At 34.2% G+C, this 27,669-nt stretch overlaps 2 protein-coding genes across 8 annotated transcripts; both read right to left on the bottom strand.

Moving 5' to 3' along the window:
* On the bottom strand, positions 1-22,905 carry LOC6576426 (voltage-dependent calcium channel type D subunit alpha-1). Of its 7 annotated transcripts, XM_044008482.1 has the most exons (31): positions 22,494-22,905; positions 21,882-22,436; positions 21,556-21,769; positions 20,090-20,195; positions 19,703-19,842; positions 19,435-19,541; positions 18,509-18,661; positions 17,685-17,866; positions 17,097-17,616; positions 16,064-16,289; positions 15,767-15,974; positions 15,495-15,704; positions 15,316-15,437; positions 15,197-15,255; positions 14,765-14,891; positions 13,293-13,422; positions 12,976-13,142; positions 12,784-12,871; positions 11,998-12,105; positions 9,013-9,065; positions 8,798-8,944; positions 8,258-8,729; positions 8,079-8,162; positions 7,597-7,659; positions 7,344-7,532; positions 7,006-7,254; positions 6,286-6,945; positions 5,791-6,215; positions 5,101-5,141; positions 1,083-1,213; positions 1-1,023 (listed from the first exon to the last, which is right to left on the bottom strand). In XM_044008482.1, the coding sequence occupies exons 2-31, from the start codon at positions 22,015-22,017 to the stop codon at positions 505-507; spliced, it is 6,036 nt and encodes a 2,011-aa protein (XP_043864417.1). In that variant the 5' UTR covers positions 22,018-22,436; positions 22,494-22,905; the 3' UTR covers positions 1-504. The 7 variants fall into 7 exon arrangements, with proteins under 7 accessions (XP_043864417.1, XP_043864414.1, XP_043864415.1 ...); XM_044008479.1 differs by lacking the exon at positions 11,998-12,105 and adding an exon at positions 10,095-10,202 and having other exon boundaries at positions 21,882-22,905; XM_044008480.1 differs by lacking the exons at positions 11,998-12,105; positions 14,765-14,891 and adding exons at positions 10,095-10,202; positions 13,898-14,015 and having other exon boundaries at positions 21,882-22,905.
* On the bottom strand, positions 22,059-27,669 carry LOC122757295 (voltage-dependent calcium channel type D subunit alpha-1-like). Its single transcript, XM_044009080.1, has 5 exons — positions 27,316-27,669; positions 24,945-25,878; positions 22,908-23,281; positions 22,127-22,877; positions 22,059-22,062 (listed from the first exon to the last, which is right to left on the bottom strand). Exons 1-5 carry the CDS (start codon positions 27,323-27,325, stop codon positions 22,059-22,061), a joined length of 2,073 nt encoding a protein of 690 aa, XP_043865015.1. The 5' UTR covers positions 27,326-27,669.

Raw genomic sequence — 27,669 nt, 5'->3', positions numbered from 1 at the left:
TATTATTATTATTATTAAATTATTATTGATGATTATAAGAACTAATCAAATAGGTTGTGTGATTTTTGTTTTGTTGATCAATATTTAAAAAATATATATATTTATTCTTGTTCATGTACAATATTTTGCTTGTTATAATTATTTTAGTGTTTATTTGATTTTTTTTTCAGTGTTTTTTCTGGTTGTTCATAAAGGACGACAAACCATCAAAGACGTTATCAAAAAGGCAAACCATTAATTTTTTAGTAAGTAAGTACATATACAATGCTTTTTACAAGTTTTACAAAGGTATTGTTTCTTTTCTTGTGTTTTTTCCTAAATTTTACATAATGGGGCTTATTTTGTTTTTCGATTTGAATATTCTATGTCTAGTGTTGTTTTTATGTAATATTATTTTGTTTTCTTTGGTTGTTGCTAAAAATTATACAAAAAAATGTTCATAAATGTTTATCTTTAAAATTCCATCAAGAAGACATTTTGCATATATGGACTACAATTTGTATGCTATGAGAAGGAGGCAGGATTATTCTGACCACTGCCCAAGTTACGCTGCGGCGATAGTTGTTGTTGTTGTTGTTGCTGTTGTTGTGTGGGTGACATTGTTCTACTATTTAGATTATTCGTATTATTATTTTGGCTAAATTGAGACTTAGTATTATTGTTAGTGGTCGATATTGTGGCAACTCGTCTTAGACGATTATCTGGTATCGGTGGTGATTGTAAAGTGCCCGAATCCTCTCGCGGCGAGAACGCCGACGGTCCACTACCGCTTCCACCGAATGCACCAGCAATGCTGCTGCTACCAACACCGCCACCGCCACCGCCGCCAACACCACCGACGCTACCAAAGATGCTGCCATTGCTGCTGCCAATGAGACTCAGCGAGTGCTCATTCGACAATATTTGATGGGCAGCCAAATTCATTTCCTCCGGCGTCATATCCAGCGCCTCACGCATCTCTCGTGCAGCTGTGCCCACAAATTCTGAATCACAATATTTACCCAGACCCTCAGCGGCGAGTACCTAAACAAATCACACATTTAGTATATAGAAATATAGAAATATTTCGGCATTGCACTTACCCCTCCAATCAATGATTCGGCTAGGCCATTCATATCAGATGAAGTTGGTAAACGACGCTGATCGTAGGGACTAGCTGGTGTCGATTGGATCATGCGTTCGTGGCCAGGAATAGCACCATTGGCCGCGTAGACTATATGTATGAATTGCATAAAACATAAATGTATAAAAACGTACATTGATTAGCTCGAATTGCTGAAGAATATACGCTTTTGCGTGGGGATTATTAGTATAGTATTTTTATAGGTCTTTGTACAGTGCTTGATGATCATTTCAACTAAATTAGCTTAACTTTGAATACTAAATTTCCTTTTGGTATTAAAATACCTAGAAACCTTTTTTTAAGTAATGCAGGAGTTTACTATTTGACTATTATTTTCCAACACTAGTTGAGTATTGCTACTTTTATTTTTATTATTTATTTTAATTTCTTTAAAAATTCCTTCTTTAACTTAGAGAAAACTTGAACTTGTTTCCATTTTGTTTTAAGAATTTGTTTTAAAAATTTTAGCTTGAAGTCTATAAGCTCTAATCGACTGAATTTTTCTAGAAATATCACTATATTACTCATCCTTTATACAACTTACATCAGCTTTTGGATATATAATTAAAAAACAAACAAAACAATATATATCAAATTCGGTATATGAATTATCAATTACAAATACACTGTAAGAAATTGATATATTTCATTAGTTATATAAAAAAACTTCTTCTCTTCTATCTATCCATCCAGTCGAATCTGATCATCAAGTCTATATTCTATGCATAAGATATCTTAAATTACATTTGACTGTTAGTTTAAGCATTCAATAATACAAGCTATTAATATGTTAGATTTTAGATTGCACAGTAAATGACATATATATGCATATAAAAGCATGTTCTATAGAAAACAAAAGTTGATTAGATATCTATATATATATATATATTTATGTATTTATGTATACGGTATAAAGCAAGCAACGAGTTCTCTATATATATATTGAGGCATATACAATATTTGACGCTTGTCTTTAGCGCTTTGGACTCTACAAAGGCGGTACACTAAGGCGTTATCTAAGGCATCGACATGGGCATGAAGCAGGCGGCTCAGCTCAAGCTCAATCAAAAACCAAGCAGTGTGTGTGGGTGTGTTAATGTGTGTGAGTGTTAATGTGTGTGTGTGTGTGAGTGTCATGTGGGTATACACAGAGTCTTGTAGTTGGGTTCTCAGTGTTTGTATCCTAATGGGACACCCCGACATATAAATAACATAGAAGCGACGTTTAGACAACATTGAGACAACAGTTAATAAACATTTTTTTTTTTTTTTTGGGATTTTTAATATTTAGCATATCAAAAATATAATTAGGTATATATGTATGTATATATATATATATATATCGTTGGCATGGGTATAATTGTAAGATTATAAAATATATTTGATGAACGCAAGGCACACATTTTGATAGGTACGCTCAATCGGCCAGGCCAGCTTATAAATGAGTACATATGGGCACAACAACACTGTTATATGAGTACATATACATATATAAATATATTTATATGTATATATTTATTTGATATATAGACACCAATATCATTTCGATTAAGTTTTTGTGTGGATATACTTTGATTATGGTAACCTTTTATAGTTTCAATTTCATTCATTCGATTCGTTCTTTGTTGCGTGTTTAAACGATTGTTGTTCAGTTGTTGTTGTTGTTCTTGTTGTTCTTGTTGTTGGCTGTTGTTGTTGATTGTTGGTGTTATGTTTAGATTCCACGCAGGTCTAAGCACTTATGTAAAGCTCACATTGTTTTATATATATATATACACACTCAGGGAATGCTTTTTGTTGTACAAAAACAAACGCAAAAAAAAAAAAAAAAAAAAGGAAAAACGGTCGCAGAAAATAGCAATACAAATAAAAACGAGATATTTTCTGCCCATTCGGAATGAGAGCTACTATAGGTGCTTCGAACTCTCTGAGACTCATCCAGTGTTCGACTCTCAGCACTCGGTTGTTTTTAAACTCGAATCACTTATGCTATAATAAAGATGGTTTATAAAAAAGAGTTATACAAAAACAAATTACTTTTACAACACAATTATTGACATAGAAATTGAGTAGAAAATTTAGAATATTTTTAGTTTTTCTCTAATTATTACTGTTATGTTAATAATAGTACTTTAGTGATTGTCAATTAATAGGGCATTCGAAGAATTATCAATGTCAATTCGAACAATTCTTAATTTGTTAGTTTGTAATCAACAAAAGGAGCCATGTGCATTGTTGGTTAAATTAACAAACAAACGCGTTGAAGCTGAAAAAGTTAGATGTTAGTTGGGTTCAATCGTTCATCTTAAAGGGGGACCTTCTAACTGAGTGTGATTAGTTTTGTAAATCCTTAATTTATACTAAAATATCCTATATACATACTGAGACTTGTTTTCATTCAAGATTTCATTTAAATTATAGACATATTAGTATAATTTATAATATATAATTATTGAAATAATTATATTTGTAAAGAACTTAAAATAACTAAAATAAATAAATAAATTATTACTAATTATTTCGGTAATTCGGCGAGAAGAATCCATTTTCTTATAAAACCTGCTGATAGTTATTGAGTAATTACCTTGCTATTTGTGACTGATAAATGTAATTACTGAGTAACAATTATTCATTTAATTACTTCAGTAATTGAAGTAATTATGTTTCGCTGAGTTAATTGTTAGAGTAATAGTGTATAGAAAATACTATAGCTGAAGAGACTGTCACTTAGAGTATATAATTTCATTGGTATTTATAAATAATAATAATAATTACTGCAGTAATTATGCACGAGAGACTTAATTATTTAAGTAGTTGTATCTTACAATCAACATTGTTTAAGTAATTTCAGCTGCTTAGTGTAATTACTGAAATATTTGAGAAAATATGAAGAATTTGTTTTTTGAATAACAGAAAACTTCAGTAATTATTCATAAAAAAAAAATTACTGAAGAAATATGCTGGGGAAACAATATTCCAAAGAAGTAACTATTTCCTGTAGAAAGACATTTTAGCAGTTACTAAAGTAATTACTATAGTAATTATTTTCTTAAAATTGTTGCACATTAGCTGGAAAAATTTAACATACTTTTTAATTATTATTGATTACATTATTATAGCTTAATTATTCTCCTTGAATAATGCTTTGTTTTTAGATGATGTTTTGGTGTGACTGTGAGCTATGGCAGAGTATACTATGTATTTATATAAATATAATAAATATAATTGGCAGCAAAAGCGTTTCTAGATTAGCCCAAAACTAAACTACAAAATTAACTACAATTACATTGCTAACTATGGCTATTAATGTGTACTACGAATCGATATGGATAACCATACAGATGAGTGTTATATAATATATATGTTTTTAATTGATTTTCGCCGCATTTAACAAACAGCCAAAAAATACATTGAAAACAAATTTAAGTTTGTTGCTTCATTACAATTGCGCGCATTAGTTAGTTTTTACTTTTTAATATAATTAATTTAAATTATTTCTTTTTGTTTTTGTTTTTTTGGCATGCCGCAGGCAAAATTTAGAACTCACAACTCAGAATTGTTTGTTTTTGTTTTGTTTTGGTGTTTGATATTTGTTTTTAGTGGCTTTTGGCGTAAACCGAAATGTACAATTAAAGTAATTCAAATAATGCGCTACAAATATGATGAGTTTGTATATATATATACCGAAAATGGTCAAAAATTAAATTTAATTAGTATGCGCAAATTAAATAATAATTACAGAATATCGAGATTTTATTTTATTTTAATTTTTTTTTTTTTTAGAAAAAATAACTCCAAACAGAATAAAAAACAGAAATGCCACAACAAAGAAACGAATAAGGTTTGTTATTTAGAAAAGTTAACAAAATTATAAGAAACTAGGTTTAATGTTTTTGTTGTAATTGTTTTTAGTGCAATTGCAATTGTTGCTGTTGTTGCAGTAGTTGTTGTTGCAATTGCAGCATTTTTGCGCTTACCATTGTTATATGGATGCAATAAAATACCACGATTGCGGTTGCTGAAATTAATGTTCGGGGAATTGAGTAAATTTTTGTTGTTGTTGCTGTTTTACGGTACTTTTTCGGTTCTCAGTGTTAGTTGTTTTTGTTTTTTTTTTTTTTTTTTTTTTTTTTGTAAGGAACCTTTTTTAACTTTTGTTTAAACTATATATTTTATGGTTGTATATTTGTATATATAAATATTTAATTTTGCTTAATTTAAATTTGGGTTTTGGTCGACTAGTTCGCTAATTTGCAACAATGAAATGATTTTGAGAGGAACCTGTTTGGGCCGGGCTCCTTTTGTTCATTACAAAAACATTTACGGCGCACTAAGTGTTCAACAAATTTAATGACAATTAAAATATATATTCTTATCAAATGAAATCAAACAGAATAGTTCTCACTAAACAGCAAGCCATAGTAACAGGAAGTATATCGTATGGTATGGAACAAATTAAGAACTTGACAGCTTCAAAGTGCGGCTAATTAAGATATTATTTAGAAAATAAAAATACAAAATAAAATGAAATAAAATTGAAGCACCAACTCTCAGTGGCTAGCAGATAGCTAGAGCCATGTGCACGCCACACCCTGCTATGCCCCTCTAGAACCCTCCTTCAGTTACGTTTTGGCTACCCCGCCCCACCTGCCACGCCCAATACTCACTCATAAGATAATGCATTTGCCTCCGGCGGCAAAGTGCCCGTGACAGTGGATGCACCACCTCCATTCTTGGCCAACGGCCGCATCGAGATGCTCTCGCCAAAGGTGCGCAGCTCGCCCCCGCTGCTCGCATGTAGCTCGTCCTGCAGCTTGCCGCTGGCCGCCAGGCGCGCCTGCATAATGTTGCGCGTGATGTGGTTGACGCCGTCGGCCACGCTGCGATTGAGATTGTCGTAGAGATAATCTGTGCCGCCAGCATCGGCGCTGCCCAGCACCATGGTGCTGCCGCCAACGCCGGCAGCAGCGAGCGAGGAGCCGCCAATGGTCAGGGCGCCGTTGCTCTGAGAGGCCTTGGCGCTGCGACGGAACGTGCCGTTGCCGTGGCGCCGTATGGAGCTCCAAACGCTGCCGAACAACGTGTGATGGCGCTATTGGAGGAACAGAAAGGTAGAGAATTAGAGCGAGAATATACTCCAAGAGATCTCCTGGTAGTCTTACGCGGTGCATGGGCTCCGGTTCCTCGGCTAGTTCATCCAGATTGCCGGAGATGGCGCGCTTCAGCGCCGGCGACACTTCGTGCAGCGTGCGCAGGCCCGCTTGCAGTGTGACCGTATTGCTGTCGGGATGACCCTCCTTACCCTCCTGCTCCTTGCGCTTCTTGAAGCGCCGGAAATAATCCTGTATCAAGTAGGTGGCATAGAATTTGCCCACTGTCACCTCATCGTCGTTGCCTGGCGGCGGAACGACTTGGTCCAAGAGCTTGGGATTTGTGCGCTTCCAAATCTGCTTGATTGTGGCGCGCAATTCGGCATTGGCATCGTCGATATTGCCCTCCGTTTTAATGCTCAACGAGGTGCGCACCACCGCGAACAGCGTGGCATTGAAGAGCACCGTGCCGTCGGAGTTGAGGGGCATGTTCATGGAGACGAGACGCTTGCAGGCCATGCGATGCGGACAGAGTTTGCCGAAGCCCAGAGGCGGTGATATTTTGCGCAGCAATGTGACCACATCCAAGTGCTTGATGCGTCCCTTGGCATCCGGATCGTATTCGCTCCACAGGCGTATGAACTCATCCAGATGATGTGGGCCCAAGATAGACCAATCCCGAGTCAAGTAGTCAAAATTATCCATAATGACGGCCACAAAGAGATTGATGATCTGAAGGAAAACAAATAGCTAAAGCTATGCAAAGATTTGTTATAATAATATAATACTTACCAAAAAGGAGCACAGCACATAGAAGGATATAAAGTAGGGATATGCAATGGATGAGCCGCACTGGGCATTTGGCGTATCCGACAGCTCGTCACATCTCACTTCCGGCTGTGCTGAGCAGGCCATCATAATATCCTGCCAGGCCTCGCCGGTGGCAGAACGGAAGAGCACCAGGACAGCCTGTTGAAACGTTTGGAAATTGTTGTTGCGCGTTATAGCCGTGCCGCCATTTATGGCGATCTTGCCAAACATCTGCAATGGGAAAGGAGAGATAATAAAAAAATATAAATGTAAAGCTCTAGATATCAAGCAAACTTTAAGGCCGTTTAAGGTTAACTCACCTGCATGCCCACCACAGCATAAATGAAGAAGAGTAGCACAATAAGCAGCGCAACATAGGGCAGTGCCTGAAAGGATTTAATGAAGGTCCAAAGCAGTGTCCGTATACCCTCGCCCTTGCTCAGCAGCTTGACGAGACGCATGACACGAAACAGGCGAAAGAAGTTTATGGAAATCAAATTTGAGCCAGCCTGGAAAAGAAAAGGCAATTGTTAGAAAACTATTTTGGCTGGCAAATCGTGGGAAAACACGAACCTCCTTGACCTTGGCTTTACAGCCTTCAACTATATCACAATGGGTCTGCGGAGGGTTTTTGCTCTGAAAAAAAAGGAATACGAAACATACTGAATATAGAGTATAAAATAATAAATATAAATATAAATATAAATATAAATATAAATATAAATATAAATATAAATATAAATATAAATATAAATATAAATATAAATACAAATATAAATATAAATATAAATATAAATATAAATATAAATATAAATATAAATATAAATATAAATATAAATATAAATATAAATATAAATATAAATATAAATATAAATATAAATATAAATATAAATATAAATATAAATATAAATATAAATATAAATATAAATATAAATATAAATATAAATATAAATATAAATATAAATATAAATATAAATATAAATATAAATATAAATATAAATATAAATATAAATATAAATATAAATATAAATATAAATATAAATATAAAAACAAACCTTAATTTCTGAATAGACAATGTCTATAAAGCTGCCCAGCACAATTATAAAATCGAAAACATTCCACGCATCGCCAAAATAGTTCTGTAAATTAATAACAAATTTTTTAATTATTAAATAATTTTTCTTTTTTTTTTTTTAGTATAACATAAATCTATACTTTTATAACCAAAACCCACCTTAAATCGAAAAGCTGCCAATTTGAAGACAAATTCCAAGGCAAACACCGCTGTAAATATCATATTTAGTGCGTCCAGCAATTCGGTATACCAGAGCGGTTGCTGGTAGAATTTCATGGCCAGTGTGACCGTGTTTATCATAATCAATATAAATATGGTATATTCAAACGACGAAGACGTCACAAACCACCAGACCTTATACTGTATGCCATGTTTGGGTATGTAGCGTCGCACCGGCTTCGCTTTCAATGCGAACTCTATGCAATTACGCTGATTCTTATCCAGATCACAATTCTTGTACTCCTGTTCGCCCTCATTTTGAAATGTGACAATAACGAAACCGACGAAGATATTGACCATGAAGAAGGCAATTATAATGATATAGATAATATAGTAGGCAGCAACTATAGGACGGAAGTTGTGTATTGGACCTCCATCTTCCTTGTTCGAATCAATAGAGACGTAAAGCAGGCTATTTGGGAAAGCCAAAATTTAATTTATTATTGCGTAAATATTGGACAGCTGATGCCAAGTACTTACGATGGCCAACCCTCAAAGGTGGAAACGGTAAATAGCGTTAACATGCCCTTGGCCACGTCATCAAAGTGAAAACCGTTATTTTTCCATTCACGTTCCTTGAGACGCGGCTTGTTCATATCGCCGCCCTCATAGACCAAATACGTTCCACTTGAATATATTAAAAGTATTTAAATATGATATTTTTAAATATTTAAAATCATATTAAATATACTTACAAGCACTCCTCTCTCACCATTTTGGAGCCATCGGAGCAGGAGAAAAATTTACCCTATTATAAATTTTTCGATCGCCACAAAAGATTTTTGCAATTATTATTAAAATGGTAAAATGAAATTGGGGAATTTTTCAACTTATGTAAAGTTAGCTAAGCTTTTTTGCTTCTTTTTTTTTTGTTACAAGCTGAGCGCACTTAACTAAAACAGCTTGATAAAAGTATTGATAAAGCCTAATTATATGTTTTATGCAGCAAAATACAATAGACTAAGCTAGTCTATATACACGTACATATACAGGGTGTCTCTCATGAACAAACTTTTTACATACACAAAGGATGATATGTTCATATATATATATATATAGAGTGTTATTTTTTTGTCGGCACAGACAAGGGATTTATTTACAGACAAGGGTTACAAGGGTTATCGAGTTGTTAAATGGATAATACATACATATAAATTTATATATTGTACAAAGTGTTAGCGAGCAGCTGGACTAACTTCAGTTGGGTTGAGTGGTTGAGGAAATTACTTAGCTAATTAGACTATTAAACTCATTTGGGGCAGGAGGGTTTACAAATCGTACATTAGGTGTTTTCAGAGGTTAGAAAGCTAAGTGAAAGCTAGCGAGGCAAGCTTTTGAAAGCTTTTTGTAACGATTAAATGAAGTTATCTTTGTGTTATTTGTATAATTAATGAGCTTCGAGAATTTATATTTTCATACAATTTACCAATGTTGTAGCTAAATCATAAGATCATAAGACAGAAAGAGAGAGAGAGGGAGAGAGAGAGAACTATTTAAAGCTTATATACCTAACATACTTTAATATCCCAAATGTGAAAAAGAGACAGAGAAAGAGAGTTCCTTTTTGATTTGTGTTTGTTTATAGAAATTTAGCCGTAGATACATCAAGAGAGTTCAAAGCACACACATATTAAGCAGCGAGTAAATTCTGTCAATAAAAGCGCACACATAAAGCCGATTCTAGTTACCCTTTACCAGACGTTTTATTTCTATTTTTATTTTTTTTTTTAATATAATTTTATATATATTTTTTTTTATAAAATTGTAAAGAAATTACCTTAAAGAGTTGTACTCCAATAACCGCGAACATGAATTGCAATAAATATGTAACCAACATGATATTACCAATTGTTTTAATTGCGACTACTACGCACTTGACCACGTACTGTAACAGGTTTTTTTTTCGCAGTGTATAAATATATGTATTTTTTTGTTTAGGAGCAATCGAATTGACAGGCGTGTATGATTTGTATTCAAACGTGTGTATATATGTGTGTGTATTTTTTTATTATTATTTTTGGATGTGTGTGTTTATGCAGCATCAATCAGTGGAATTTTCGGTTGTTATTGTGCCCACATTTTTGGAATAGTTTCATTGAAATCAAAAGTTGTTGATTTTATTATTTTTTGTTTTTTTTTTTGTTTTTGTGTTTTTCATGTTCAATTTTAGGTTTTTTTGTTTGGTACATTTTTGCCAAAGCAAATGCATTTGAGCAAAAACCGAAACGATAAAAGAGAAAAAAGAGGAAAATTCATTTGTAAGGGGTTTTTCAATTCTGAAAATTGTATTGTATTGTATATGCTATAAATAAATGAGTGTATGTATGTGTATGCACGTGAGTGTGAGTGTGAGTCTTTGTGTGTTGCTTTATACAATTATTATGAGAGGTTAATGACACTTACGAACAGTGGGTGAAAAAATCATAAAAATTAATATTATTAAAAAATAAATGAAAATGATAAATTGAAAAAAAAAAAAAAAAAAAAACTAAATATATATATAAAAATAATAATAATAATATATGTTAGAGCATGAATAAGTATGTATGTGTATTTTATGAGCGGGTTTGTTATTACAACAGAATTCTTCTAATCGTGATTTATTAGATATATAGTATTATATATTTATTCTTTTTTTTTTCTTTTACTCTTTGGTTGTTTGGGTTTTGCCTTGATGCTAGGGTGCAAGGTTGATCGCAGCTTGAGATATTATATAACTATTGGGTAACTTCAATGTGCTTTGACATTATATTGTATGTGTGTATGCGTGTATGTGTGTTTGCTTGTGTTTGTTGTGCTTATGGTCTTACAATCACATTTATATATAGTTTCTTCTATACATGTTGACGCAGAAAATGGGTGTGGAATATAGGAGTTGACAAGTTTACACGATTTTTGTTTTGTTTTTGTTTTAATAGTGTGAGTTGTGTTAGGTCTGCATATCGACGAGAGGAAGGTAGAGGTTTACGAAAATTCCTGTGCACTGTAAAAAAAACATATGTGTGTGTTGTTTAACCAGCCTAATTTATGATTAGATTTAGCCCAACTAAATTGTCTGCTCTGTTCTTCCTAGCTCTATATAGTTTTAGTTCTCATTGAATAAATTGTATTTATATATATATATTTATATAGTTATGCTGAGCATTAATAAGCATTACTGGGCAGCATATATATGGTATTATTTACAAGTAAATTTTGTAGAAAATTATTTTGTACATTTTGTATAACTGTTTAGCTATTAGTATTAAAATAGGCAAGGAAATCAATTTTAGAAAACAACAAAAATAATTTTGAGGAATTAAGGAATAGGGTTATTTTTAACTTTTTAATAATTGTTAGGTATGGAGATTGGAACATTTAACAAATTGAAAACAACAATAAAATGTTATTTATAACTTTGAGAGACAAAAAAAAAATACTGCTGCATGTTTGTGCAGTTATAGTACAAATAAAGTCCTTCGAAAGAGCTTTACAATTACAATTGAGTTACTATGGTAGAATTCTTAAAACTTGGCTTAGTTTTCATTAAGAAAAATGGAAGCTAGGAAAATGTCTTTAAATTAACTAGGAAATAATTTATAATATAGGCTTCTTTCCATTTATACAAGTATTTTATTTTATTTTATTTTATTTTTTTTTTTTAACTTAATAGAGATAAGCACTTAAGAACAAAATCATACCTTAAACAACTGGACTCCTATCACGGCAAACATGAATTGCAGTAGGCATGTGACGAGCACAATATTTCCGATAGTCTTAACAGCGACTATGACACATTGAACAACATGCTGTATGTGATACGACGGTATATATGTATTTATATAAGTTATAAAAGACGATAAATCATACGCTAGCTAGATATGTATATGTATGTTTATTTATATGTATGTATATAATGTGTGGCCATAGATTATTTTTGTTTTTTGTATTTTTTAATTGCATTTTGGTTTAGTATCAACATGTATGGCACATAGTTTGTGCCTAAGCGCCACGCCCATAGCATTTATTCCACGCCCATTTTCGTTAGGTGTTAAAAGAAAAGTTGAACTCAAAATTGAACAGTAGTTGTTGAGCTATTTATATATTTATTTTTTAATATTATATATATTTTTTGCAGAGCTTTATAGTGGTGCACCCTACACCCAGCATTTCAAGGTTTTAATTTCAACTGATTTCTTTACTCATTTTTTTATTTTTTTTATTATTGAATATTAACTGCACTTTGTATGGGGTTATTGCAATAAATAAAGTCAAAATTTATTAGCTCGCATTAAAAAGAAAAATGATTAGAAAGCTTCACTTTTTTCTTTGTAGCTTAATTTTTATAGAAATTATAAGAACAAAACTTGATAAAAATAAAGTAAAATATAATTAAAGAAATATTATAGTTTTTAATAGAAGCAGGTGAATTTCAAAGATTTGATAACAAGATAACTGTGAAAGCAAAACGAACAGATGTGTCTTACCTTTAGACCCTTGGCTCGATTAATGGCACGCAGGGGCCTCAAAACTCGAAGAACACGTAGAATTTTCACGACTGAAATCGCATTCGAACTGCAGTTGAAATCGATTATGATTATATATTCCATTAAAAATATATTATATTTTATATCCAGCTACTGGGTTAGAGTAGCGTTTAGATATTTGTTACTTGTTACCTGAATGCAACAGATATCAATGAGACGCAGACCACAACTAAATCTAATAGATTAAATGCGGATCTGCAGAAGGCTCCGTCGTGCAACACGAAGCCATATGAAATCAATTTCAGAATCAGTTCTATTGTGAAAACTGCCGTGAAAAAATAATCAAATTTAAGCAGGACCTGTAAAATAGTTGATTCAATGGCAACATGAAAAGAAAGTGGTTTAACAAACACAGAATAGAAATTGTGATTAAAGAATAACACTCGCTACGAAAACGCTTCTGGAACCAGACTTACGTTCGATTCAGATTCGGATCGGGAGCTACTTACTTTGTTCAGTTCATCGTTCGCTCGCAGCGGATTCTCAGCGGCCAACATGGCGGATGAGAACATGATGCAACAGAGGATGATATTGCCAAAATTGCTGTGATTGCAGAGCCAATGGCAAAAGACGCGAAATCTGTGAATAAATTAAATAGTATTTAATAATTCTGAAAATTTAGATGTTAACAATTAACATAGGAATAAACAGCAAACAAAATACATGCAGTTATTACCCAGAAAAACAATTATAAAACAAAACATTTTGAAGCATTTCCTAGGAAGAGAAGGAGTTTGTCTTATATAGTTTCAAGAACTATTATATAACTAAAGACAAAAACAGTTTTTTTTTTTTTTTTTAGGATAAGCCATTGTAAATCTAATTCACTAGATAGACATACACATACACATACAGACACACATGGAATATGACTAGGATATACACAAAAATTGTTAAGCAAAAGACAAATACAATATTAAAATATATTAATAAATAAATATATAAAAAAAAAATATAAAAATAAAATTTTTAGCACACAGAAATTAACTAAAATTAAAACTGCTGATATAATCAGCCTGTTTAATCTTTTATGGATTAACTAAAACATAAAAACCTGTTCGTTTGTGAGAAAAGAAAGAATGATGTGCCCGGCGGTATGGGTAGAATTTTCGTGGCCGTATTAATCTCAGACATACGGCGTGGACGTGCCGTTATTATATCCTCTTCATCCACTAAATGCAATTAAATTTTGTTTGGTTTTTTTTTTTTTTTTTTTTTAATTTTTTTTTTTTTTTAGTTAATCATATGCCAATGTGGAAAAAATAATAAAGACATATATATTCATGGTAAAATAACAAAGATGCTTAACTTAAAATATGAAATACTTATATATATTAAAAAAAAAAAAAAAAAAACAACCTAAATTAAATAAGAACTACAAAATACCATTGCTTAAAATCTAAATAAATTGATACTTTTACAAAAAAAAAAAAAAAATATATATATATATATAAATATATATATAAAATTGTTTCCTTTTTTTAATCGGTGAACATTTAAAACAGTAATTGCAAATTAAAAATTGTGTTTAAACAAAAGATTTTCAGCTGTGGAAAATTGTTTCGGTTTTTTCTTTGGCTGTATATATAGAAAATTAATTTATGTACAGTAGAATATGCAATTAATTTAGAGCTCGATAGGCAAGTTATCAAGTGAATTTATTTAAATTATATATAAATATCAAATACATATAAATAGATATTTTAATATTTAATAATGCCAGCATGCAGTAAATGAAAAACCATTGTGCATAAAAAAACGTTAATAGATATATGTATATGTATATGTATATAAGTATCATATATATTTATGCTAGCACACACATGAATCAAACAACTGTATTTAGTGTGCGTATAATCTTTTGTTGTTGCTGTTGTTGTGCATGTTGTTGTTGCTGTTGTAGTTGTTGTTGTTGATTTACCTGTTTTTATAACTGAAAATGAAAAATGCACTGTCGCGTGGCATGGGCTTTTTAGTCGTCTTCATGCTGACTTCAGATAAACGCCGGGGTCGTGCAGTAACACGTGCTGATACTTCAGAATGGGAGTCTTTCGATTAATATCAAATTGATTTTTGTTGTTTTTGATTTTGTTTGTTTGATTTTTTGTTTTTTTTTTTAGTGTTTTCCAAGGCAGCAAATGAAAGCGTAGCAGTAGCATGAATATCATCAATATATATATATATGTATATATGTATAGGTATATCTCTTTCGAATATGGTTGTTGAGTAAGTGTCCAAAGCAGTAATATGTGTGTGATTAACTTACTTAACCACTTAATACTCAGATACTTATACTAGTTATTCCTTATAGTCTAGTTATTTAGAGCATTGAATTCAATACAGTTTAACATACCCTCTTCTTCATCCTCGCACATTTCGCGCACCTCCTCATCGGAGAGTGTTTCGTGATCCCTAGAAAATGATAATGAATATCAGATAAAATGCCTTCAACCATTTGAGATCGCACACAACTTATCATCGTCCATATCATTATTTTCCATATCCATATCCATGTCTATGCTCAGGTGCTCGTCATCCATGCCATCTATGGTGGGCGTGGGGCTATGTTCTTTCTTCAGGGCGCCCTCATCATGCTAGGGATAGTCAAGTGCGTTATCAATCAGATACTATAGCGCTAATCCATTACTTACCGGCTCCTCATCCTTCTCCACCTCCGACAGTGAGTCGGCATCGGCCAAATTGTCCACAGCAATGGCCAAGAACACGTTCAGCAATATATAATTACCGCAAATGAACAATATGATAAAGTAGATGCAAGCCAGAGCGCCATATGAGGAGACTCCGCCATAAGCATTTATGCCCACATACATGACCGCATTCCAATCCTCGCCAGTCATAATCTGCATCAAAAGATATATAATTATTTAATTGTAAAAAGTTTTCTTTATATTGAAATGTTTACCTGGAACACGGTGAGCAAACTCTGCCAGAAACAATCGAAGTTCGTGCGATATTTCTCCTCTTCATTGTAATTAAATTTACCACCAAAAACCTGCATGCCCAGCAATGCAAATATCACAATAAACAGGAAGAGCAGTAACAATAGCGAAGCAATTGATTGTATTGAGTTCAATAGGGAAGCAACTAGATTTGAAAGCGAACGCCAGTATCTGAAATTCGATAATTAAAGTCAAGTAAATTCGATGATTAAAGTCAAGTAAATAATTCTATATTGAATTTGAATTGAAATTTTACTCACTTGGTGACCTTGAAGACACGCAACAGACGCACACAACGCAACACTGAGACGCCCAATGGCGGCATCATTCCAGTTTTGGTCAAGAGCGTCTCCGAGATGCTGCCAATTACCACAAAGCAATCGAAGCGATTGAACAGTGACACGAAATAGCCCTGAAAGCCTAAACTGTACATTTTCAGCAACATTTCGCAGGTGAAGAGGCCAATGAACACTATATTTGTGTACTCTATAAAGAAGTTGGAAAATATGAGATTAAAATTGGAAAAAATATTTAAATGGAATAAGCTCAAAATCGCTAAAAGTGTTACAGATTGACAGAAATAAAGTTTTTTATTTTTTTAATTGCTGAAATTAATTAATAAATAACAAATTAATAATAATTCATAAATTTCAGTCTTCCCTAAGAGTCATATGGTTGTAGAGATGAGACTAAAATAAATAACTTATTTGTTCATTGTTCATTGTTTGAATAGAAATTGCTACAGGCGAGACTTGGGTAAGACCTAATGTTTTTAAGAAAAAGTAATGCATTGAATAAGAATCTATACTGAGTATGATTTAATCACAGCAAGTTTAAAATATCTTTATTTACGGCTTTAAATCGTTATAAACAATTAAATCTTTATGTCTTTTCAAAATAAAGTGATCATCATCTTATTGATTGCTTTTTAAACCATTTTTCAATTATTCATAAGTCTATGTTTACCATCGCAATACATATTTTGTTGACTCTACTCCTCTCTCATATATTTGTGAGAAGAGCCTATCCTCCTTCTCGCCTATTTAAATACGTTTGATATAGTTAGAAAGATATGGGATAAGTATCAGCATTGTGCTTCTATTTTGGCAAGTCTTACCAGGTCGAAATATTTTTAACATATAAATATATTATAAATATATAGGTAGGATTTAAAAAAAAGTTTACCTAATAATCTATTTGCAAAAATAAATAACTATTTGTTAAAAATTTTATTTAATTATATTGTTCTACTTGTATCACATCTATCAAAGCCTATATCACTTTAGAACTCACCCTGAAATTCGTCCAGCCAATCAACTTGCCCGTAGTGCTCCGTTGCCAACACGCCCGTGTTGAGGAACACCAGCACAATGATGAGCCAGTAGAAGGCCTGGGATTTGACCGCTTTGCGACAGGCGCGACGCATGCGTCGATTCACCCGATCAAAGTCTTTTTTCATTTTGCGCCAACGTGACTCCGTGACTTGCATTTCGGGCATCTCTTCGCCCATATTTTCGGTGGAGTCCATGTCATTTGGCTGCTTGCTCTTGCCATCGGGCATCAGGCCACCCGTGGCATCGGGCTCGATGTCCTCGGCCTGGGTTATCCAGTCGAGATAGCCGCGCAGATCCTCTTCGATCTGTTGCTTTTCGCGCAACTTTTGAAAATCACCGCGATTTTTGGCCTTGTTACGCTCCTTGGAGAACTCGCCGGACAACACACCGAGAATCAAGTTCATCACGAAAAAGGCGCCCAAGATGACCATGGAAATGAAGTACATCCACTGCCAGTCGCTGCCCATGGCATCTTGTATCTAAATAGGGAGTACAAATTAAATATATATTCATTTCAATTGAGATTACTTCGTTTTCGACTACTTACATAATACAAGACGTCCGTCCAGCCCTCGAGTGTGACGCACTGGAAGACAGTCAACATGGCCAGTCCGAAATTGTCAAAGTTCGTAATGCCAGAGTTGGGTCCGGCCCAATTGCCGTAGCACTTCATGCCCTCGGGACAGAGTCTACCTATGCCACAGGGTCTAACATCTTCCTCGTATTCACCTAGATTCCGATTTATTTGTTTTGGGATTTTTTTTTTCATTTTTTTTTTTTTTTTTTTTTTTTCGTTAGGTTTCATGCATTAGTTGATGAGTTGTACTATGTGAGATGAGATATGATATGATATATGCGGATGATAATGTTTATGATTCATTGTGCTGTTGTTTTTGTGTTTGTGTGCTGTTTCTGATTGGGTTTTTGAATTGCGGAATATGACGCTCAGTAGTCCCATGTATATAAAATTTCAACAGCTCTATTGACTAGTAGATTAGCTTATTAGCTCGGCGAAAATTGGACAATATATATAAAAAATATATATAAATATAGATAACTATATATATGTTTATATATTTGTGTGTGTTTGTGGGTTTTTGCTAAATATTTTTGGCATATCTTTCTTAGTATGGATGTGTGGAAACGGTGTTCTAATTTGTTCTGAATGTTGTTGTTATTGTAACTGTTGTGGCTCTAATTGGGTTGTGTGCTTGTCCGCAAAACCGTGCACTAATCTACTAGTAATAGAGCTACAGGACGTTGAATTTTAATGCGACATATCTGGTAGCATTCAAGACATTGAATGATATTCGTACAACGTATAAAGATTGTACTGTTTGTTGTTTTTTTAGTTTTGATATTAACGCTTACCTGTTACCTCATCTCGACACGTCTTATGCAATTTACCAGAGAATAGCTCTAGACCAATAATGGCATAGATTATGATAACGAATATGACCAGAAGTGCAATGTGAAACAGTGGCACCATGGCCTTTAAAATTGAATTAAGCACAACCTGTAGACCTGCGAAAAGCGTTTGAATAGCCAATAGACAATTTACGTATGTTTAGACAGGAGTAAACAGAGTGGTTGCTTGGGGTTTACAATAACATCAAGTGCGGCTTACACTACACATACACAACAAAAGCTTATTATGATGCACAGAAATGAATAGTGAGAGAGGTCGAGAGAATTTAGTTTTTGTAACTAAAATGATATATTTTATATATATTTAATTATTTTATTTTCTTCGAAAAATTTTTATATGATTTTTTTTTAATCTGTTAAGAATTTAAAATATTTTTATTCAATTGTATGTTTATTTATTTATTTATAACTTATATAATTTAACTATTTTTTAACTATGAACTTTTTGTTTATTAATTTTTTTTTTTTTTTTTTAATATAAATTTTTTGTACTTTTTTTAATATTTTTTAACGGACCACAGAAATTTTCAAAGATATAACATTTTTTATAAATTATGAAATACAAATAATTTTAAAAATTTATATATATATTTTTTTTGTTTTTGCCTTTCCTTAATGGTAAATAAAATGGTTGCAATATTATTATACTTTTATCAAATCTACTAAATATTTTTCTACTTTAAATATATTTCTTTTATTTTGCACGCTCTCGACTTCTTTTCTGTATAGCATCTTAACTACGTTAATGGACCGTAGTTTATTCTTTAATTTGCACTACAAGGACATAAATGGATTCTTTTTATTTTTATAAATTTGGATTCGTCGCATTTGTGTGTTATTTTTTCGGTTTTCGTGCAGAAAGCTCTTACTTGGTACACCCGATACAAGTCGCAGTGGACGCAGCACACGAAAGGCTCGTAGCGCTTTCACATCGAAGGCATCCTTCATCAGATGGGACAGTGCTGTACTTATCGCTCTGTAAAAATGTGATTTGGCACAGACAATTTCATACGTGTCTCAGTTTCGATTGAATTGGATATAAGGTAACATAGAAAATGGTTAAAACTAGGCCGAATATATATATATTTTTTGGCCTGGGCGCTCAACGCTTTTAACTGGCATATTTTATATGCTTACCCTATAACTACAATTGTAAAATCTAATAAATTCCATCCATTTCTTAGATATGCACCATTATGTAACACAAAACCATATGCTAAAATCTTCATAACACATTCCGCCGTGAATATAACTAGGAATATATATTCAACTTTTTCCTAGTTTTGGATTTTTGTAATTTTGTTGGCGTTTCGTGTGTGCCGATGTGTGTGTGTGTATTATGATATGTTTGCATGATATGATTGAATGATATGATATGATTGAATGAGAGTTGATTTAATGAGGCGTGGTGATACATAAAAGACAGACGAAAGAAATATAGATATTTATATATTAATAAACCATAATATCAGCTGTATTCAATTAAATAGTTGAGGCTCTTTGAGTAGACCCCATCTCACTTACCAAGGTTTGATTCGTCACATTCGAATCGCTGCCCGGATAAGGCGTATAAACGGCCAAGGCAATACAATTGGCAAATATGGTTAACAAAATAAGGAACTCAAATGGTCTAGAGATTGATTTCAGTTAAGGAAAATCAGCATGGTTTAAAATTGTATAATGATTAATGTTTAAACAAAACAAACATTGAATGTATAATAAAGTTATTTTTATGCATTATGAAACAAGTTTATTAGAAGCCTATCCAACAAAGCTCTAAAGTGTTAAGTAGAAACTTGTAGCGCCTTCTTCTAGTTCTAGATGAAAACTCGAACAACAGAACCTCTTGCTTTTACTTTCCGTTTCACACTGGTATTTATTGCTCTCCGTTGCAGCGGGCTCACAATAGAGTATCGAGAGAGAGAGCGCGACCAGTGAGAGATTAGTGTACCCACTCTCACAAACACAAGCTCCCACAGTTAGAAGACTCGAAGTGTCACTCAATCGTGTCACACTCCAAATTACAAATACTACTTATACTCATAGCCTCACAAAAAACTGTAAACTTTCTTACTCTTTATGCTCTGTCCGCGAAAAGAACCGAACAAAGCATAAGCAATCCCTCTCGCTCTGATCAACAGCTTTCGCCTGTTTTCGATATTGCTTTTTGTTGAGCGCCTTCGTGTGACGCACTTTTAAGCAGCATCGTTTAGGTAGCAAAACAATTGACACTCACACTCACACAAGTGTCAATTGTTTTGCTACCTAAATCAGAATCAGTATGAGCCGAAATAACTCAAAAGCAATGCAAAGGGCCTTCACATGCACACACATACACTATCGATGTGATTAGTGTTGCCCTATTTCTAAAGCAGAAAATGCTAGATCTAGCAGAAAAGACAACTAAGAAAGCTGTATCGTAATATTAGGACATTATCTGAGATTTTATGTAATATATGCTTGCATATGTGTATTCTCACTTATTTTCTCAAAAATAAAAAAAATGCGAAATTTTCACTCGCTCTTTGACTTCTAAAAAGAACCCGATCTGATGGGAAAAAAACTGAAGTGGCATCAGTGAACAACACAGCACTTGCATAAATACAGATCAATACATGCACAACAGACTTTTTGCTACATTTAACTCAACCTAACGGTCGGGAAAAAAACACTCGTAGAACCAACGCAATCGGTGGCTGTCTGAGTTTTTTCTCAAAGTGTGAGTGTTCAAAGACATCACTCAATCGTGGGCAAGCATTAAGAAACGCTCAACAGTTATTTGAGAGCAGTGCTCATTCTCTCTTTGTAACACACACATATACATACATAGAAAGTACATTAGGAGAGCATCAACTTGATCATAGTGCGCTTGCTTATCAAAATGCTCAAAAAGTACTCAAACAAGAGGTGTTCATATTGAACCATTTTACAGCCTAAAATAAGCTCTTAGAATTTATGATCCCCTTTATGTTTACTCAAAAAAAGGATACTTCCATTCCACGATGCGTATGCAAAGCGCTCGAATAGGATTCTTGAGGCCCAGGCAGAAGAGCGCTCTTTGTGGTCGATCCGGCTGTGGCTTGCCGCGTCGCTGCGGACGTTTTTGGCCGGCGGCGCCAGCTTTTTGTCCACCGCCGCCGCTGGGTCCGATTGTGGTGCCGTTCATAGTTTCCGGAATGTTTGCAATGCCCATGGAATCGATGCCTGTACAGGTGGGAGGCAACAGGTGTGTGGCGGCAGGTGATGGGGCATTGATAGCGATAGTTAGCGGCTCAAAGAGCGAATTAGTGAGGTACTGAGGAGATGGTGAACTTACCCATTATGTTGTTGCCGCCACCCATATCCGCTTGCGGATTATGGGCACTGGACATGTCGCCGCCAACGGCGCCAGCGCCTCCATTGCCATTGGGCGTGAAGGTGCCTCCGCCGGCGGCGCCTCGCTCAAAGTCCATGATGTTGAAATATTTACCGGCTCCGCCGCCGAAATTATCGATCAGCTCCGCGGAGCTGGAGTAGAAGGGTGAGAATGCTTGAGTGTTGTCCTCCTCCTCTTCGTAATACTCGTCAGCCTCCTCGTCGTCGTCGTCGTCGACCTCCTCGTCGTCGTCGTGATGCTGATAGTCGTGTTGCTGCTGTGCCAGCTGCTCCTGATCATCAATATCAATGGTTGTGCCCTCGGGCTCGTCTTCTTCGTCGTAGTCGTCGTCGTCGTCGTCGGTTATCTCAGCGCCGTCGTCGTCCTCCTCGGTTATTCTACATGTCCTCCGTATGGAGGGCCGTTGGTTGCGTGTATTCCTTCTTACAATGACATCCGCATTGTCATCAACATCGCCAACATCCTCGAGCGAATCGTTTCCACTGCGCACTGCACCTGCAATAATTCGAATCTCATCGTCCGCATCATCATCCGCATCCTGTCGCCGCTCACTGAGGCTCTCACAATCGGTATTGCCGCCGCCAGCAGATCCTGCTGTGGCTGTGGCTGAGGCAGCTGCTCCCTGCTGCTCCTTGGCTGCTGCCGCAACGGCGGCAACAATGGCCGCTGTGCGCAAAGTCTGTGAACTGACGTCAGCTGCGTCCGGATTATCCGGATCGTCGTCCTCGTCCTCCTCGCAGTCGTCGTCGCCTATAAAGCTGCTGATGTCGCCAACGCCAAAGCCATGCAAGGTGCTGTTGTCGCCGGTGATGTCGCAGTTGCAACTGTTGCTGCTGCTGCTGTCGCCGCCCACGGCACTGTAGCTGCTCTCCTCGTCCCGGGCGCCGCTGCTGTAGCTGCTGTTGGTGCTGCCAGCGCTGGTCACACTATTCTGCGGCTGCTGTTGCCAGCCAAGTGCCGCTGCCGCAGCTGCTGCCGACTGCGCTGCTGCTGCAGTCGCTGCTGCCGCCGATGGCGCTGCTGCTGCTGCTGCTGATGTTGCCGCCTCCTCTGGCGTGAGACGTTGACTGGCGGTGCCGCCGCACGAATTGCAGCTGGACTTGCGTCGCTGCCGTTTGCTGCCGCCGTTCGACGAGTGCGCTTCGCTGCCGTTGTTGTTGTTGTTGTTGTTGCTTTTGTGTCGACGCTGCTTGAAGTCAAGCTTATAGGTCGTATTGTTAACAATCTGGCTAGTGACCGTGCTCAGCGCAAGTTCGGTATTGTTGGCAGCCGCACGGATTCGACTGGAGCTGCTCGCTGGGGTCTCCTCGCTGAACGCAATTACCTCACGGGGACTGCAGCTGTGGTGTCAATCGGGATAAAGCAAAAATAATGTACTTTAGTTGAATGCTCTCAATATGTATGTATGTATGTATATATTCATACTCAATCTAAATACTCATTGGATGCAGTTGCTAAATAATACATTTTTACTAGAAATTTTACAACGGTTCGGCGAGGAGGAATTACAATACAAATAAAATACTTGTTGACACGGGCTAACGACGATCCCGAATACCTTTTGATACCTAACATATATTATATAAATAATACATATATATTCAATATAGATTTTCCTGACAAAAAATATCCTCAGCATGTGTTTTACTTGTTGTCAGTTTTAGAACTGTAAATTCGCTGAAAAATCTGCATTTATATAGAATATATATACAGACAGCAATTAGAAAAGTCCAGATATACCCAGTATCATGTTAAGAAATTTGTAGGCTTTAAAGACTTTTCGATATTGGGCCTTAAATTGTTGGGGAACTTTTAGACGTAAGACTGAAAATTCAACATTTTGAATATCCCAATTCACAAAATGATAGCCATGCAATGCCATGAATTGTCCATGATTAAGATACGACAAAAATAAGTAAGTTATAAATAATTATGTCTAAATTAAAATAATTTCGAATACTTAAACATACAAAATAATAGATAACCATAACGATAACATATAAATAATAAATAATATATACATACATAGAATAAATTAATGCGTAAAATTATTCTTTTAACATTTGGTACAATTTCTAAATAACAATTTTAACAAGTATTATATAAATTTATAAAATATAAATTAATAAAATATTTAACAAAATGAAAAAATAAGAGAGCGTAAAAAAGGTTTATGTATAAATTGAAGATAGTATACATTTTAAATAAAATTAAAACAAACTTTAATAAGAAATTGAGCAATTTTATTACATATTATAATAATAATATTTAAAATTGTAGAACTGAATATTACACATGATATTGTAGTAAAAATTTTTATAATAGTTTAATAATTCTAAATAAAATTAAAAAAAATATAAATCAAATTAAATAAAAAATTTGATATGAATTATTAGTTAATAATATATTATTAATTTAATGTAATATATATGTACATATATACATTTTTAATTCAAGTATTAAAAACATAAAATTAAAGAATAGATAATTATAATTATACCAAAAAGGAATATTAAACGAAGTTTCCCATTATATTATTCTTAATATGAATATATTTTCATTAAGAAATTTCATATTTATATTAATTTCTATTAATTTAATATCAATTCGTTTTTATTTTGAAAATGTGCTAGATATTAACTATACGAATATATAAAACTGACTTTGCATTATTGTCTTTCCCTCTCTCCCCTATTCTGTTATTCCCATACCTAAAATCCCTATATTTATACATACATACACATACATATATATATATATATATATATATTTATCCTAGATCATATGCTATAGCATGCTTCGAGCATGCTTGACTTATGCACAAAGAGTCACAAACACAGCAGGCACATATAAACTGGCACAGTGGGACAAGAACAGAGATTTACAACACATATTTTACGATAGTTAGTATACGATAGTTATTGAGGTTAGTTTTGGGGGTTGCTTTTTGTTTTTGTTTTTGTTTTTTTTTTTTTTTTTGGTTGTTATCGTTGGCTAACTTACTATGCCCTAGAATTCCTAGAATTTGTATGTTCCAAATAATCAAAGTCTTGGATTGCATTGTAAATGAATTTAGTATCGTGCTCCAGCTGGAGCTGCATATACCTTTGTTGTAGCACAGTGGGACCTGTTGTTGTTGCTGCTGCTGCTGCTGCTGCTGCTGTTGCTGGAGTTGTTGCTGTTGCCAATGTTGCTGCTGATGTTGCTGGCACCGGCAACGTTATCGTTGGCGAGCGATGCTGATGACGATGCTCGGGCTTGACAACTATCACCTCCAGCTCACTCCTGGCTGTGCTCGACTTGCGATTGTATTTGCGACTGCCGCGGGTTTGTGTCTCCGCTTTCATATAGCGTCTGGCTGAGGCCGGCGAAGTGGGCGATGGCTTGCGCTCGATTATGAGTGTATTATCATCGTAGGCTATGCAGTTGACCAACTCTCCGCCACCCATTGGACTGGTCGTTGTGGCAGTTGTTGTTGCTGTTGTTGTCGCTGTGGCTGCTGCTGCTGTCGGCTCATCGCTGTGGTCATAAACTTTCGCCTCCTTCTGCCGCTGAAATTGTAGCTGACGTCGACGCTGGGATGATGAGGTTGTTGCTCCATTGCGCGAGCTGTTGCTGTTGCTGCTGCTGCTGCTGTTGTTGGCTGGCTGCTGTTGTTTGTTCAGGCATGATTCATCAGTGGAGCTGGGTGACAAATCTTTGCACGCGTCTTTAGCTCTATCCTTATCCTTAGCCTTATTGTTATTGTTTTTATGATTTAATTTATTACTAGAACTATCCAAGGCATCGTATTTGTTAATTTGTTGTTGCTGTTGTTGGTGTTGCTGTTGCTGGAGCTGTTGCTGTTGTTGTTGCTGCTGGTATTGTTGTTGTTGATCCTGGGCTGTTGGCGATTGTTGCTTTTGCTGCGTTGACGTTGCATGCTCCTTATGTTCTCCTAATTTTAATGCGTTCACGATTAATGTTAATGCGCAATTTAATTAGTTTCAGTTATTATGTGATTTTTATGAGTTTGTGTGCGAAATATATATGTGAATATAGATCTGTTATTTGATTGCTAAAGAAATAAAACCTCGATGGGCCATAAATTCCCTAGAACTATCCTATAATCAATAGAAGGCATCGATAGCTGAGTTAAGTAAGCGGTTAATATGCCCAAAATTCAATATACAGGGTGTTTCAGTTGAAATATCTAATAATATTGGAATATGAGTTCTCTGAAAGCTAAAAAGTAAAGAAAAAAGTAAGCTAAAAAAATAAAAACTAAATAACTATGCCATCGTTAATCATTTTGATAATTATATTCTAGTTGTTAAATTATAGTTTTGATTAAAGACCATAAATTTGGCTATTTTTGTTTTTAGTTTTAAATTTTCTTTGCCAGATCATAAATCAAATAAATATATATATGCTTATTTGCTGAAACAGTTAAAAAAGCCTAGACAACAATTTCGTTCGGCTAAAATCGAAATGTATAAAAATTCTTTACCATTTGGTTTATTATTTATGTATAGTCAAAATTATAAAGAGAGACATACTAAAATTCTGAATTATGACAAAAATGGTATACTTTAATATTAAAATTATTTCGGGTCTACAACAAATCCTTTAAAATTGAAAAATTAAAATTTGTAAAAATCAAAAAAGTATTTTAATAGCCAAAATTAAAATAGCCGAAAAATATATGTGTGTTTTTTTCCTAAAAAAAATGTTTATTATTAAAAAATCAATCGATATATTACAGACTTTTATTTCATAGCTAATTAAATTTCTGATGTAACAGAATGTATTTAATTTAAATTTATTTATTTATTTATTTTTTTTTTTTTAAGATATATAGTATAAAAATAATAAAAAGAGCTACCTATTCAATTGATTGCTCTGTTATATGAATTATTTAAAGAGTTTTACAAAATATGAATTTTTATTATAATTTTGTGTTCTATTTTTTGTACAATTTCTTTTTAATTCACTATTAGATTTATCGTTCAGGTGTCTTTTAGAAAAAAATACTTCCAAATAAACAACAAATCTGGAAATAAATAGAATGCCCTAAAATTATGCTGAAAAGCTATTAATTTTTATAAAAATATGTATATTTACATACGTTTTCTATCAGCTTCATTAGTTTAACATAATCAACTATCAATACCCCATTATACTTTAAAATGAAAATGGAAATGAATTTTCTAGAGAGTTTACATATAAACTGCTTATCAGCGTCATTCAATGCCCTCGGCGAACATATCAATCTTCGATTGTGTTTAATGAACGATTGTCAATTGACAAAGTTTGATGAATGTGTTGGGCGATTCGATAGTCGATGGGGCGAGTGAAAATGTGAATATTACGCATACGCCATGTCATTTGGTACCTGTATTCATATTTGAAGTTTCCTTCCCACGACAAAATTGATTTTTGCTTTCATTCACTTTGCTGGCTAGAACGACTCTATACAAAGGCGGTCAACAACAGCCGTCCAACAGGTGTGCCAAGTCTCAGTCTTCCATTGACATATGCCCGCATGCAAATGGTATGCTCTCTCACTCTCTCTCTCTGTCTCTCTTGGTCTTTCTCTCTCACTCACGTGCTCGCTCACTGTGGCTGGCTCACACTCATGCTTCAGCTGCTCAACAGCTTTCAGTTGGGTTTATTTACTTGATTTCTTTCTTTTATTATGATTGTTATGTATTATTTATTATTATTATTATTATTAATATTATTTTTA

This window comes from Drosophila mojavensis, unplaced genomic scaffold (assembly GCF_018153725.1).
Source record: "Drosophila mojavensis isolate 15081-1352.22 unplaced genomic scaffold, ASM1815372v1 contig_36, whole genome shotgun sequence".
Lineage (NCBI taxonomy): Eukaryota > Metazoa > Arthropoda > Insecta > Diptera > Drosophilidae > Drosophila > Drosophila mojavensis.
This window is presented reverse-complemented; position numbering and strand designations above follow the sequence as displayed.